The following is a 17,105-nucleotide window of genomic DNA, read 5'->3' as shown; positions in this document are numbered from 1 at the left end:
GGGGTTGAGCATGTCAGAATTGAGATAAACAAAAAGAAAAAAAACACATCCAGTTATGTGGCATGTAGAGATCACATGGCAAGGTCACATGACTTGTAAAAATCACATGATCACAAGCCAGTGAGTGGTATAAACAACAGTGCAGGGACAAGGAATAGCCCTGCTGTCCACATGACTCATCCTAGCCATGTGATACAAAGAATCACATGATCGGATTGAATTACAGAGCCTGCAAGGGAATATTAATCCTTAATAGTCTAGTGTTGTTGACAAAATGCGTCATGCCTTCCTGGCCAGTATTTCAATATATCTCAAATAAAATAACAATAGAAGTTCAAGTGAATCCAGCCAGACAAGATGTCAAAGAAAACATATATATCTTATTTTAACATATTATGGAAAAAGAGATGCGAAGTGCAATACTTGATAACTGTATACTTAATGTAGGGGACTGAGCGGCATAGAGAACCAAACCGCTACCAAACCGGACCAAGTAACTGACACCAATGCTGTACACCTCGTCAAAGGCATAATGCACGAATGTGCCAGGCCCTTGACAAATTAAAAATAAAAAGCAATACAATTCAATGTGCCCTATGCCATTGTGATGCATAGGGAATATTGATCGCAATATTAAATAACATTATTTAAGCAACTCAATATACCCCATGCCATTATGATGCACCGGGACTACCGGTCGCAAATGAGTTTGTGGGGGTCACACGCGTTAATGGCAAGTGAACCCCCACAAAAATGTGAACCCAAAAAATGAAAATAAAGAAAGAAAAATCATATATTAAACCACGCATCATATTCCTCCTAAGTGAAAAAACTATTTTTTATTTCAACTAGAGTATAGATAAAGTGTAAATGGGAAGATCACACATGAGCAATTCAATCAAAGAGTATAAAAAAAAATCACACAACAGAAATATCATGGCCAGAAGGTACTAAATAGAGTTCCCCACAGAACATGGATCCATGCTGGCTATATCAGTTTCAAGTCCTCCCAATCGTCATCTAAAAACAAAAATAAAGTAAGTAAATAGAGCACCAGAGCACAAAAAATGAGGCAAAATGATAGAAATCCTGTATAGCCATCAAGTGACAATCCAAGGTCTAAAGTCCACATTGAGTCCTATTGGCTTCAACGTATTAAGTGTTGTGATCCAATATAATTCCTGTTTCTTTAACATAAGATGTATGGTCAATTAGCATGCATTTAAGATCACTTTCTCTGTGTAATGGGATGGATAAAAATGCCACCTTTTTGTATGCATTGGCAATTGATGCAATTAAGACATGGGAAACATCCCTTTTTTTGAGTACGTAAATATGTTTGTCCCTTCTTTTTCTGTGGGCCGATGTCAGTATGTACTGCATGTACTGTATATACTGCAGGCTCATTGAGTGAAGCCGTCAGCCAGTGAGCGTCCTTCACTCACTGTGCCTGCTCCGAATACTGAACGGGATGGCGCAGGTGCGGGATTTCCGCGGCAGACAGGGCCGGCAAGAGGAGACCAGCGCTGCCTGTCCCCTGTCAATCAAGTGTAGCAGGGCGTGGCTAGAGGTGGGAGAATGGAGCCTCTAGGAGCAGGAGCAACACCCTCCGCTCCTAGAGGCTCATTTACATATTATAAAAGTTATTTTTTCTCAATAACTGCGGCACGCAGTGAGATGGCACTAATATAGTTATGTTCAGCTGACATTAGTACATCACTGTCAGCCAGGTTAATAACCATTTTCCTGCTGACAGAAACCCTTTAAATCAAATGTCTCAGGACCGTTGGTACAGTTCATCAATACAGTGCACTTATATGGCATAAAGGATGATTCAGAAATTAGTTTAGCTGTAATCCTTACAACAGGTCTGGCAATTGTCAGTTCAGGAGTTTTCCTAATGCTGTTACTTTACAGGCAAGACAAAAGTTCTCTTTAAGTCCAAAAGTTCTCTTTAATTCTACTTTAAGTCCAATCTCTAGCACTCAGGTACTGAATAATGGTTTCCTTGCTTTTATATTGAGCAATCCAATAAGGGCGTTCTCCCTCCTGGCAGGCAAACTCTCTGCTACATTATTTTATGCAGGATGCTCTCCTGAAGTATTCAGGTTCACTATGTCCCAGAAGGCATTTAGTGAAAAGGATAATTCTGCGCACTAATCATCCAGTTGTGTCCAGGTACCTTTAAGTTCCTCCTGGTCACTGGTGCTTGTGAAGTTCCTTGGCTAGATTCAGCTCTAATCTTCACTAGACTTGCTTTATATTCGTACATAGAATCACTTGTCTGTGCTGGGCTGCTGTGACTACTTGGTCTGTCCTCTCCATGCTTGATCAGGGCCCAGAGGAAAGAAAGGCAGCTATATCTTGGACTGAGCCTGCTCTGCTCCACCATACACTTGATTCCTTCTCTTTTTTTTTGTCTTCCTGATAGTCCAGCCATCACCTTTAGACGTGGTCGGAGCATTGGGGACACACTTGTTCATAGCCATCTAGAACCCCCTGTAACCAGTACATGATTACAAAACAAAGTACAGGCAAGTGTGGCAAGTGCAAAGCACTTTTATCTCCGTAGGTAACACATTCATGAGAATGCCAAGAGTGTGCAAAGCAGTAATCAAAGCAAAAGGTGGCTACTTTGAAGAACCTAGAATATGACATATTTTCTGTTGTTTCACACTTTTTTGTTATGTATATAATTCCACAATTGTTAATTCATAGTTTTGATGCCTTCAGTGTGCATCTACAATTTTCATAGTCATGAAAATAAAGAAAACTCTTTGAATGAGAAGGTGTGTCCAAACTTTTGGTCTGTACTGTATATTCTATATCTATCAGTGGTGCCAGCACCACCTAGGGGCACAATAATATAATGACACTGCCACTGTCAGCCTGATCTTAGGAAATACAATACATTAAAGACATATACAGAAATGTAAGGGAACCACACATAAGTGGGACGCTGCACATGCATGCTTGGCCAAGTTTTGCATGCATGTTTATGTAGGGGTCAGGAGAGACAGCTGTCAGCTGAACAAGCATTGGACTGACAGCTATGTAATCTTTATGGCCAGCCATAGAACTGTTGGCGTTGGAGTAGCAGGCATTTAAACGGTGTGTATATCCGTATTTGATATTTTAGGCTAGAGGCCACTGCCGTACAATTCTTACATCTGAAATGAAGAGCAAGAAACTGCTACAAATGTCATACAAAGCAGCAACTTCCCTGTATAGAAGTTTGTAGACCTAGCAGGCTGTGCACCGTGTGTGGCTGCAGCTAATGCTATTTACCACGAGGATATGAATGCTTTCACACTTCATCCAAAGCCACGCTTAGGTTAAATGTTAACTGCAGACCTTTCCGTGTGCGCCTAGTCAGTGCAAAGCTGATTCACATCAGGTTTTTCCCTCAGAGAACCAAAGCCAAAAAAGCACTTACTGTGAAAGAGGGCAGATGTTTCTGTTTCATAAAAATCAGTGGTATATGTTTGGATCAACTCCCTGTTCTGCTTTCCCAAGAGAAAATGCCAAAAAAGTACATTCCTCACGATTGTAGTTTACAAAAGTATTATTGAAGTAAATGAGCCGAACCTTTAAGAAACATAAATAGAAATCGAAGCTTTACTGTTTTTCTCAGTTACTTACTCGATTATGTTTGGTGCACTTATAAACACCAGAAAGGGACAGGGGAGAAAATAAAGGTTTGTAAAAGCCCATAGGACCGAGGGGCTGGTAGTCCAAGGTGGCATGGTATAGTGGCACAAATAATCAAAGAGGACCAGTCACCACAAAATGCAATGCAATGTGAAAGCACCATGTTATAGAGCAGGAGAAGCTGAGAAGATTGATATATAGTTTTGTGAGAGAAGATTCAGTAAAACCTGTGATTTATACATTTATATCTCAGCTTTTTCCACTTTCTGTGAACAGTTATCGGTACAGGAGGGAGGGATTATCAGTGACTGACAGCTATCTCTCTATGCACAGTTATACATGCAATATTATCAATCACTGATAACGCCTCCTCCTGTACCGATAGCGGTTCACAGGAAGTGGAAAAGCAGAGATATAAATGTATAAATTACAGGTTGTATTCAATCTTGAAAAAAAAAAATATATATATACCAATAAAATCAACTATCTATCTGCTCAGCTTCTGTTCTATAACATGCTGCTTTTAGATTGCATTACATTTTGTAGTGACCTGTTGTCACGACTGTGACTGATCCAGACAGGTCTGGGAGGAGAAGGTCGCAGCGACTTGCTACTCGCGATAGCTTGTGAGTTTGCTCCGTGGTTCAGGGTATGTCATCCGGGTTTTGCCTTGTGAACCTTTTTGTCCTGACTGGGAGTTTGTAGGCATCCTTCTCAGGTGAGTCCTGTCTGCCACTCCCAGCTACTATATTAGTTTCAGTTTCACTTGCAGTCATTGCCAGATATAGTCCTTACTTCCAGTGCTATTCTGACCTTTGAAGGAGATCGTTTGACGGTATTGCTGTGGTGCTCTGGTCTGGCGTGGACTGTCGTTATTGGGATCACCTTCTCTGCTCATGACTGGATAAGTCTATCTCTGCTGTAGATTGTTTGTTTGTTGCTGTCTTCCCCTGTTGTTCTCCTAGACATGAGTGATGGTGACTAGTGCTCCCATCTGCCTTTCCCCAGTCTAGTCTAGTTAGGGTGACTGAGGGTTTAGGCATCCTGCTCGTTCACACCCCGTCTAGGGTATCAGGGCAGACAGGTGCCAGCTTAGGGTTAGTCAGGGGTGGCCGTTCTATTTCCCATCCGTAGATAAGGGTCCCTCTTCCCCTCCGTCTTGTGCGACACGACTGCTGCTGGGATAGCGGTCGTGACACCTGTCCTCTTTAAATAACTCATGACCAAACGTATTCATCTATTTATCTATCTATACCTGTATATACAATAACATTTTTGGACTTTCTTGAATGTTAAAAAGAACCTATCTGCCATAGTAATAAGTACCAGGCCTATGGAGCCCAATAGTTGGGGGGCCTCCTCCACTAAGCTTTGATGCAATAGTTATCCCTGGTGATGATGGAAAGTGAAACTGATAGTGGAACATGTGAAGGTAGATCAGATAGAGGGCAAGACATGAAGGACAAGACAGAGACCAAAATAGCCATAAGCTTTTAATGTCCTAAATAGGGATGAGCGAATCGACTTCGGATGAAACATCCGAAGTCGATTCGCATGAAACTTAATTCCAATACTGTACGGATAAAGAGCTCCGTACAGTATTAGAATGTATTGGCTCCGATGAGCCGAAGTTATTGCTTCGCGAAGTCTCCCGGCACTTCTCGTAATAACTTCATAAATTAATTTGTACTGTAAAAAACCATTTCCCGAACTCGGGTTCGGTTCCAAGCAATAACTTCGGCTCATTGGAGCCAATACATTCTAATACTGCTCCGTACAGTATTGGAATGAAGTTTTACATGAATAGACTTCGGATGTTTCATCCAAAGTCCATTCACTCATCCCTAGTCCTAAACCCATGTCCTGCTGACGATGATGAGGTCACTTTTCAAGTTTTACAGTGGGGCCACATGTCATTTATCAGCACATTACAACAAAGTTTGGAACAAAAATAAGGGAGAGTTGACATCTCCGTTTCATTTTCTGTTCTGATCAGTCAGAAGAACAGAAAAAAAAACAGGATCCTGTAAAAAAAATGGATACCGTTGCATCAGTTATGCACATTTGGAATCTGTTTGAGACATTTCCGTCTGAGAGCCATTTTATTTTTAGATGGAAAACAAAGTACTGCATGCAGCACTTTTTTTCTGTCTAAAAAAACTGATCTCTGACGGAAATGGCTCAAATTTGCAACAGGATCCAACAAAAAAACAGATCCTGTGCAGAAGGGCTCATGCCCATGACAGTATGTATTTTGTGGTCTGGAAAACAATGGATTTGCAAAACAAAACACGACATCCATGTGATGTCCGAGTTACATCAGTTTTTTTGGCCAGATACATTGTAACAATGCCTGTCCTTGTCTGCAAAATGGACAAGAATATTACATGTTCAATTTTTGGCGGAACAGACTTGTAGTCATATGGATACGGAATGCACGTGGAGTCATTTCCGTTTCTCTGCGGCCCCATTGAAATAATTGTTACCGCATAAAGGCTGCAAAAAAAAATAAAAAAATGAATGGACACGCTTGTGTGCATGAGCCCTAACTGTTGCAACAGGATCCATTTATTTTTACTTTTTTACAGGACCCTGGTATTTTTCTGCTCTTCTGATGGATCAGATGAACAGCACATGAAATGGAGAGGACTAGAGCACTAGAGGAGTTGTTCTAGGTACACTTTGAAGGGTTCCTGAACTGCTTAGACTCCAAATATATCGTTCTATATAGTTGAATGTGAATGCATAACTATTCACATACAGGAAATCCGTGACTAAAGTATTAAACGATTTCAGACGGAGAAAGCCAAAATTTGCGGAAGCATGTTGTCACGGCACCTTCTGTAACAAAGGTTAGAAGATCTGAGAGATTGACTGCACGTGAGGTTAACTGACAGTCTCTTGATTCTCAGTGTTGTTGTTTGGTAATGACCACACCTCTTGTCAGGTGCATCTTGTAGTCATTACTGCTTCCCAACTTAGTGTATTCTCACACTTCATACCATGCGGTTGATATTCTCAGCTTGGACTTGGAAGAGTTGGTTTGTGGACCTTACCTGTGTTCCTGCTAATCCATTTTCTATAAGATAAGTTGTACTGCTCTTTGTATTTGGTTGTTCCCTTGTGCTTGTTGTTTCTAGGCATTAGGGAGACGCTGGTTCATTCACCTGGGAAGGAATCAGTAGTCTCATTCCCTGTCACTACCTCTAGGGCATTTCAGGGCTCCTAGGGTTTAGGTTCCTCATATGTATTTTTCCACCTTCAGGGTCTATACACACTTACAGGAGTCAGGGCCAGTTCTAGGGGTTGGGTTTCCACTCTCCCTAGCATTAAGGCCTAGTTCTTTGTTTTTTCCCTTCTGTTGTCATTCTGGTCTCCCTCCCCTCCCCATTATTCGTGACACATGTACATTTTTCTATAAATGACAAATAGGAGAATTTCTAATACTGCGGATGTGAATAAGCACGATACAGATGGCCTCATTCAGTCCTTAGAATAAAAACTCACAGAGTGTGTGTTTAGGTTCTTTACATGGGCAGATCATCCAGAAAGAGGACCTATCACCTCTCCAGACATATCTTTAGTAGCTACCTGCATTCCCCCTATAATAACAATTCTGAAGCATCTATTCTGATTACTCTATGTTGTGCTATTCCTTTATTATTCCTGCCAGAAGTTATGAATGAATTGCTAGCAGCTTTCAGTAAAGGTACCAGTTGGGGGGAGTTATCCCTGCACAGTATGACACCAGCAGCACTGATTGGACAGAGCCAGACACCCACTACTGGTAACACCCAGCAGTACCTTTACTGCAGACTGCCGGCAATTTATTTGTAAAATTCTAGCAGGAATAATACAGGAATGGCAGAACATAGAGTCATAAGAATAGGTGCTCCAAAATTGGTATTACTTGGGGAATGTGTGTAGTTCCTAAAATGTACATGTCAAGAGGTGACAGGTCCTCTTTAAACAAGCATATTTCGATGATATAACATGTTGTAGTCCATGGGGTCCAACAATGTGAGGCTGTGTTTTTGTCCCAGGAAAAAAAGGACACAAAATCGTAGTGTAATAAACTTTTGCATCCTGCAAATACCAGCAATAAAACATATACTTAAGTCCTCTTTTACACTTGTGCTATTAGGAGCAGAATAGCGAAAATAACAGAAGTGCCAGCTCATAACTGAGCTGAATGGAGCCAAACAGATGTCATTGACTATAATGGAATCTGTTTGGTTTCTGTTTGGAAGCCCACTTTTTTTTAGCAGAGAGAAAAGTCCTTCATGCAGGATTGTTTCCGCCATCGTTTTTGACAGAATCTGCAACGAAGGCTCAGGGCCTCAAACACAGATGTGAACAAAGATATGTTTTATTACAATGGAACCCTATGGTGAGGGATGGCACTGTAGGGCATCCCTCAGAGGTATAAGTTTAACATATACGTTATGCATATACCTTAAATGTGGGGCAACACTTATGTGAATGCAGCCTTAGTATGATAGTTTGCCCCCATACTGTGTCCTTGTTGCCAGCAGCCATTCCCTGTTTACATGGGGAGAGGTGCTGCCAAAAAACGAAAAGATGAGATCAGTGACAAACAAGCACTTACATTTTCTTTTTTGACTGATCAGTGGACATGGTTACACAGGGCAATGATTGGGATTGAATGTTTGTATGGACGTTTGGCTCATCATCAACCTGTGTAAAACAACCTTTACTTTATAATAAATGTATTTTATACAAAGAAGACCGTAGCCATAATGTTCCCATACAAAATGACAATTATTATTGAATACAATTAAATGAATGATCAATAATCAATATGAAGATCCACCAATATGTCCTACGACCAGGTAACAGACATTACAAAAAATACAGTGGATATAGAAAGTCTACACACCCCTATTAAAATGTCAGGTTTCTGTGATGTACAAAAATGAGACAAAGATAAATCATTTCAGAACTTTTTCCACCTTTTAATGTGACCTATAAACTGTACAACTCAATTGAAAAACAAACTGAAATCTTTTAGGTAGAGGGAAGAAAAAATATAAAAATAAAATAATATGGTTGCATACGTGTGCACACCCTTAAACTAATACTTTGTTGAAGCACCTTTTGATTTTATTACAGCACTCAGTCTTTTTGGGTATGAGTCTATCAGCATGGCACATTCTGACTTTGCAAGATTTGCCCACTCTTCTTTGCAAAAACACTCCAAATCTGTCAGATTGCGAGGGCATCTCCTGTGCACAGCCCCCTTCAGATCACCCCACAGATTTTCAATCGGATTCAGGTTTAGGCTCTGGCTGGGCCATTCCAAAACTTGAATCTTCTTCTGGTGAAGGCATTCCTTTGTTGATTTGGATGTATGCTTTGGGTCGTTGTCATGCTGAAAGTTCAGCTTTCTAGCAGAAGCCTGAAGGTTTGTGCCAATATTGAATGGTATTTGGTATATTGTTCATAATTCCCTCTAGCTTAACTAAGGCCCCAGTTCCAGCTGAAGAAAAACAGCCCCAAAGCATGATGCTGCCACCACCATGCTTCACTGTGGGTATGGTGTTTTTTTGGTTATGTGCAGTGTTGTTTTTGCGCCAAAGATATCTTTTGGAATTATGGCCAAAAAGTTCAATTTTGATTTCATCAGACCATAACACCTTTTCCCACATGCTTTTGGGAGACTTCAGATGTGTTTTTGCAAAATGTAGCCTGGCTTGGATGTTTTTCTTGGTAAGAAAAGGCTTTCGTCTTGCCACGCTACTCCATAGCCTAGACATATGAAGAATACGGGAGATTGTTGTCACATGTACCACACAGCCAGTACTTGCCAGATATTCCTGCAGCTCCTTTAAATTTGCTGTAGGCCTCTTGGTAGCCTCCCAGACCAGTTTTATTCTTGTCTTTTCATCAATTTTGGAGGGACGTCCAGTTCTTGGTAATGTCACTGTTGTGCCATATTTTCTCCACTTGATGATGACTGTCTTCACTGTGTTCCATGGTATATATAATGCCTTGGAAATTCCTTTGTACCCTTCTCCTGACTGATCCCTTTTAACAATGAGACCCCTCTGAGGCTTTGGAAGCTCTCTGTGGACCATGGCTTTTGCTGTGGGATGCGACTAAGAAGATTTCAGGAAAGACCAACCAGAGCAGCTGAACTTTATTTGGGGTTAATCAGAGGCACTTTAAATGATGGCAGGTGTATGCTGACACACTTATGCAACCACATTTTTTTAGTTGTTTTTGTTTTCTTCCCTCCACCTAAAAGATTTCAGTTTGTTTTCAATTGAGTTGTACAGTTTATAGGTCACATTAAAGGTGGAAAAAGTTCTGAAATGATTATCTTTGTCTCATTTGTTTACATCACAGAAACCTGACATTTTAACAGGGGTGTGTAGACTTTTTATATCCACTGTACATATGAAAGTGCTTGCACGTCTAATGCGACAGTGCCAAACAGAAAAGACTTATAGGTGTTTTCTCACCTTATCCAATGTATTTTTATCATGTAGAGAAAGTTAAAGGGGTTGTCTCACTTCAGCAAATGGCATTTATCATGTAGATAAAGTTAATACAAGGCACAAACTAATGTATTGTGATTGTCCATTGTGTCTCCTTTACTGACTCAATTCATTTTTCCATCACATGATACACTGCATGCATCCAGGGGTTACAGCTACCGCTGCAGTGCAGATATGAGGTGGCCAGAACAGGAGCTTCTGCATGTATACCTTTGCGTACTCCCATGGTCCAGGCCCCCATTGCTGCTGGATTGCAGGGTGGTCATAACCCCTGGATATGAGCAGTGTATAATTTGATGGAAAAATTAATCAAACCAACCAAGGAGGCAATATGGACAATCACAATACATTAGTAGGTGTCTTGTATTAGCGTTGCCTACAAAATGCCATTTGCTGAAATGAGACAACCCCTTTGAAAGCTATGTACACCTTAGGGGGCTTTTATGATAGCATTTTACTAATTTGGGGCTAAAGATCATTTTTTCAATTGCTCATCCGTTCTGTCACAAAGGGTTAACAGTTGTCTAGCTGTGAGAATCCTACTTTCACTTTCTCTTTGTGCTCATCATCTAATAGCCCTTTTCTCTAAATTACCAAAATGTCATAAACACTTATTTAAGCCACATTCTTATCAGTAAGCTAAAAACTGAGCTATAATGAGTATTTATAAGGTCAGAGATCAGAGATAAGGAGACATCAGCTGAGCTTCCTGATGGAACAGAGTAAAAACAGATAGCAGGCTACTAGAAAATGGCTCAAAATGGCTGTACAGAGAAAATGGCTTGCAATTTTTAATAAAGACCAATTGAAAAAATGATTTAAAAAAAAATAATTCCCCCAAAAGGTATACTGTCACGGTAAGGAGCAATAAGCCCTGTACTCCTGCCTAGCACTGTCCCTACCTATTTGCATGATCTGCCCTAAACAGTGGCCCACAACTGGATGGCAGCCTTTCCTATATACGTGCAGGACTCGAATCAGGGAAGGGAACAAAGAGAGACAAAATAACAGACAACTAGTAACAGAATGCCACAGTAGACATAAATCAGAACCAAAACGTATCAAGCCAAGGTCCAAACCAGAATCAGAACCAGCAACGCAAACCAGGCATAGCCATGGGTCAAAATTAGGAAAGTTTGTCAAATCCAAAGGGTCAGTCAGAAGGTAAAGTCAGGGTAAAAAGCAGTGGTCAGGGATCCAGAAATCAGGGCAACAAATAAAGGCTAGTGAGGCAATTCGGGGATTATAAACCAATCACAGGCTACCTGTGGCCAGCAGGTTGCCTGGTTAAATAGGCCGCGCGTCACGTGACCCATGATGTCAGCATGACCAGTGAATGAGCGCTGACTCTGATTGGCCGATGCTCTCTCACCAAGATACACAACATGTCCCCTAGCAACCAGGCGCTGGCGGTGTTGCAGGAAATCGCTGTGCCAGTCAGGTGACGTGACATGTACATAGCCTTTAAAGCACTGACAAGATGTAAACAACCACTCATTAGCAGTAATAGGAATAACTATGATCAGGGTACTAAAGATAAAAAAAATCACCCATTCACACAACCGTATTTTTAGTCTACAACTTATCTGTATTTTTCTGCGGATTGGATGAGGACCCATTCATTTCAATGGGGCCCCCAAAAATGCCGACAGCACACTGTGTGCTCTCCGCATCTGTATTTCAGTTACGCAAAAAAGAGAGAACATGTTCTATTCTTGTCCATTCTTCAGACAAGAATAGGAATTGTAGCAATGGGTCCGCAAAAAAAACAACTGGATACAACACGGACATTACCTGTATCTTTTGTGGACTGCAAAATACATTTGGTCGCTTGAATGCACCCTAACAGTGACTGTAAGGGATGAGCAAAATTACCTATTTTAACTGTGACTTTCTAGGAATAAGCCTCTGTATGTTAAATAGGTCTGTAATTATTGTAGCTCAGTCCTTTCTGACGACCTCCTAATGAAGCTAACGTGAAACGCACATCGAGATGATTGGCGATACACAGGGGTGCACCACCAATGAGGCCAGGTGAGGCGATCGCCCCAGGCAGCACCAGGTCAGAATAAGAGGGGGGGCAGCAGAAGGGCCATGGGCAATGAGCGCTTTCATTGTGGCAAAGGGGTTAGATTAAGAAATTGGCATTGGGGGGCCTCAGGCAGCAGAAAGGCTAGGTGCACCCCTTGCGATACAGCATTTTCATCTGTCGGTGAATTCCTCTTTGCTGTATACTTGGACATTTGTATTATTTATCTGAATTGGAGCATTAGTGCGCTGCTAATGAAATTCAGCATTCATTTGGAAGTATTTCTAGATTAGCTCAGCATGAGGGATTTAGCTACAATAATTATAGACTTATTTAAAATATGGAGACATTTCCAGTACGTCACGGTTATAGTAGGAAATTCTGCTCATTACTTTTATGGGAACATTATGCCATGTCTTTTATGGGAACATTATGGTCTTCTTTGTATATTATAGTCTTTTGGGTCACTAGTTCTCTGTTACAAAGTTAATCATGATATCTATGAAGAATTGTTTGAAGTATTGAATAAAAGTATTAAAGATATTAATCCTGTGTCGGACCTGTATTTTAAGTTTATGTCAGGTTGTAACCTTTGCCGACACTAACTCTTTAGTTGCTGCCCTGTTTGGCCTTCCTTCCTCCATGACGTCACAGAACTACATATCCCTGCACTGTTTAGTGTTTGGGTGTAGTTACTCCTGCACATTGTGGATACGTCGTCTCTTCTTGTCTCTCGGTGTAAATGTCTTGTTGCACCCAATAGGAAGCAGAAGGGACATGACATTAGGTGGACACCAACAACGATTAATGGGATCATGTAGGAAAGGGGAGGCGAGCGGAGATCCCAACCAACATGATGTAATCAAGCAGGTTCGTAATTTGAGAAAAAAGGCCAGGAGACCAAACTCCAACTCCATAAGGTATCACATTTTGATACACTCTACCTGGGTTGGTAAAAAATAACCATTTATAAGTGTAGAAAAAAAATGACACCAATATAATTCACATACTACATACATGGAGCTTTGGAGAATTTTCATTTTGACTGGAGGCACTTTAATTCTTATATGCAACATACTGTATGACATATGAGAAGGGGTGATTTAAGAAAAGTTGTATTCTGTACTGACTAAGGTCTATACTGTTATCTAATGGTTTACGTTTCCTTCTAGGTGGAATTAACAAATGATGTGCAGTCTATCCTGCTGATAATGGTGGCTGTGTTGATTGGAAAAACAGTAGGAGACTACTTCAACCATTCTCTCTTTCACTCTTTGTTACATCTTAAGTGTATACCGTATTTAAAGGCCGAGCCCTATGTTGTCCATGGGAAAAAGAAGTAAGTGTTTGCTGTGGTACTCATTTACAGTAAAGTGGTCAATGAAGATACAATGGCCTCAGGATACAATATTTTAAACATACAATGGTTCTTTTCTGACACATCATAAGTTCAAACCAGACTCAACATACAATGTCTCAAACTCCGATCCAATCATTTAAGGCCACTTCTCTGGTAAAATAAGTGCATAAGTTGCTAGTGAGCAGCTATTCCTGATTGTTATATGTAAGGACTTGTTTTATCTGTCTTAGTTATCTGTAGATTTTTCTTAAACCTTCAATTTATTTTATCTTGGATGACATTTTGGGGCTTTGGAACCAATTACTCAAGTTACAATGGTTTGTGAGGAACGATCAAAGCCTCGTTGATGCTCTGGTCCATCAAGATGAAAAAGTACTATTACCAGTTTATATACCACTTTATATACAAGTTTATAATATTATTATTATTTTTTTATTTTTATTTTAAGTACCAGTTTATATGCACATTGCAAAAAAGACCAAAGAGCAATAGACAAGAATGGGACAAGGGTAAATGACCTAGTTGGCTTTATCAGGTTTGTCAGGTTTGTCACTTTTATAGAAGGACAAGTCTGTTAAACTTTGCAGATCTCACATATATAGCCTCTGTCAGTCTAATTACTGTATGAGCCCTATGGTTAGTACTTTTATATTAAATCTTTGAGTCATATACTGTTTTGTGAATATTGTTACTACTCAGGGTAATGGTGGCAATTGTATTATAGGGACACAGGTTTTACTGTAACATAAAAACATTAAGAGATATACAGTGACTATATTTTGTACAGAGTTAATATGACTAGTAGAATTACATGGATACTGCTATGGCTAGTGATATTATATAGGAGACAACAATCCTTGAAAAATCTCCCTTTATACTTTCAATAAGATAAATTCTGACTTTTATTGATATACATTAAAATATAACACCCCTAATAAAAATAAGATAATAATAGTTTCAATAAATGTGGGTAATAAATACAGGATCTCTAGGTAGGACCAAAACTCAGTATGTATTCACGGTTTGTTGAGATAACAATTGCAATGGCGGCGATCTTTTCCTATACACAGTCAGGATTCTCCTACCTTGTCCCTAGGGCATCCCTAAACCTATCCCTGCCCACAGGCAGAGCACCCATGTGTCACATGTGACTACATTTCCCTATTTATCAGTTATGGGACCAACATTTTCAGCAGAAATTTTCTACTGTTAATATAGACTTCTTACAGCTTTTATTGGCTACCTTGTACCCCAGAAAAACAGATTCTGTACCTTCAGACTTCTTTTTCTACCTCTGTTGTAAACTATGGCCTTAGATTTTAATTAATTTTTTGTACTTTCCACCATAGGAATAGGCTTCACGGTATAGCAGTTTGTTATCCCTTTAAACAATTCCCATGTTTCCGCAGTGGCCTTATTTAAAGGGCTGTCTCACTTCAGCAAGGTGGCATTTATCATGTAGAGAAGGTTAATACAAGACACTTACTAATGTATTGTGATTATCCATATTGCTTCCTTCCCTGGCTTGATAAATTTTTCCTTCACATTATACACTGCTCATTTCCATGGTTACAACCACCCTCCAATCCAGAAGCGGTGGTCCTGATTGCACACTGCTAGATGGATTCATTTTTCCATCACATTATACACTGATCGCATCCATGGTTATGACCACCCTGCAATCCATCAGTGGTGCTCGTGCTTGCACACTATAGGAAAAAGTGCCGGCCTCTCTGGTGGCTGGGAGCGCACATAGGCTGGTGCTTTTTCTATAGTGTGTAAGTGTGGCCACTGCTGCTGGATTACAGGGTGGTCATAACCATGGAAACAAGCAGTGTATAATGTGATGGGAAAATTAGACTAGCCTGTAAAGGAAGCAATCTGGACAATCACAATACATTAGTAAGTACCTTGTATTAACTTTCTCTACATAATAAATGCTATTTGCCGAAGTGAGACAATCCCTTTAAGAGCACAGAGTCCCAGTCTATAGACTGAGTGTTTCCCTTAGCTTAGGAAAATTAGGCCCTGATTTTTGTTAAACCAGTCTTGAGAGGGACTGCGCTGCCAGAGGCGGCATTTAATTTAGGCGCAGGCCTCATTAGAAATTACGGGACATGACTTATTGCTGTGATGGTTAACCTCCTGCACTTCAGCTGTGGTAAAAGTACAACTCCCAAGATGTACACTTGCTTGGCTGTTCTTAGAACTCCATAGAAAGGAATTGAGCATGCTGGGAGTTGTAGTTTCCCCACAGCTGGTGTGCCGGAGGTTAGCCATCACTGCCTTATTGAGCAGTCTGTGCGCCAGTCTGTAATTCCTCATTATCACTGCGTCCCCTTTTTCGGAAATTGACGAGAGTGTAGTCAAAATGCCAGTTGTGACAAAAAAAAAAGAAGCTTTCGTGACTTTTTAACGCCAAAAAAGACACAGGGGAAATAATAAATCCCACTCCTTAGCTTTAAAAAAAAATATATAATGGTTTTATTTTGCTGAAAGGTTTCATTTCCGGCATCTGAAATCAATGGTAATTACATTATGTTCTCTATTTCCAAAGCTTTCCTTCATCACCAGATTTGAAATATGATCGGCAGTTAGTTATTATAATGTCTGACAAGGCACCATTTCTGGTTGAATAATTGACCAGCTGTCCCAGGCAGGGGCGTAACTACCATAGTGGCAGACTACGACTGCTATGGGACCCAGGGCAAGAGGGGGCCCAGTTGGGAGCATCCTCTCTTCTAATAGGGGTGAAAACTTGGTCGGAATTCTACCCTCTAAAGGAACAACTTTTAGCAAATGAGGCAGTGGAAAAAATGGCCCAAGGGTCATTGAAAGGGGTTTAGTCCTGTGTGGGGGATCTGGTTTCATCCTTGCTATGGGGCCCTTACATATCTATGTATGCCACTGGCCCCAGGTAATTATCATGTATAATGGGGCTTCAAAGAGAGCCTCTCTGTCTGGAGGACCCAGAATGACCATTCATTTCATGGACAAGGCTTTGATTTTAATAGCACTATGTAATGCCTCATTTACCCTGTAGTGGCGCTGCAGAGAAAGTGAATACTTGTTGATGGGTTTATCTGCAGATTACAGTAGATCACTGAGCGTCCCACTCTCAGGATATCCTGTGATAGGCTTTTTTTTAACGTGACTGCTCTAAAAAAGGAAATATCTTTAGCAGACTACCCCTTTAAAACATACACCTTTGTGCTCTGAAATGGCATGGCAATTAATTGTCATACATTATGTTTTACTATTATAATAACGATCTTAATGGTTTGTACTTTCAGGGTAGACCTGGAGCTGTTCACAGCTAGAGATGCCATGCAGCCTTGTACAATTATCCACTTACAGGAAAGTGTCTTCATGTTGGCCGAACTGCTCGTTAACACCAGTCACAATGGCTTCCCAGTTGTCCATAGACCCTCAACAGGTCAAGATGAGGTATTCTTAGGAACAATTTCAAGGTATGGCAAAAGTGATTTTTCCATATATGTTAAAGGTAATATTCATAAGTATGGATTAACATGGGTATCATATT

At 40.4% G+C, this 17,105-nt stretch overlaps 1 protein-coding gene across 2 annotated transcripts in view; it reads left to right on the top strand.

Moving 5' to 3' along the window:
• The window catches only part of LOC122938527 (chloride channel protein D-like), a 215,097-nt gene that overhangs the window by 110,948 nt on the left and 87,044 nt on the right, over window positions 1–17,105 (top strand). For both annotated transcript variants that reach the window (XM_044294077.1, XM_044294078.1), the window contains 2 exons: window positions 13,374–13,540; window positions 16,855–17,031. In XM_044294077.1, the coding sequence (XP_044150012.1) occupies window positions 13,374–13,540; window positions 16,855–17,031 (344 nt within the window). The remainder of the gene's footprint in view (window positions 1–13,373; window positions 13,541–16,854; window positions 17,032–17,105) is intronic.

The sequence above is a fragment of the Bufo gargarizans genome, chromosome 5 (genome assembly GCF_014858855.1).
Source record: "Bufo gargarizans isolate SCDJY-AF-19 chromosome 5, ASM1485885v1, whole genome shotgun sequence".
In the NCBI taxonomy this organism is placed as follows: domain Eukaryota; kingdom Metazoa; phylum Chordata; class Amphibia; order Anura; family Bufonidae; genus Bufo; species Bufo gargarizans.
The sequence above is the reverse complement of the archived record's forward strand: the minus strand, read 5'-3'. Positions and strand labels throughout refer to the sequence as shown.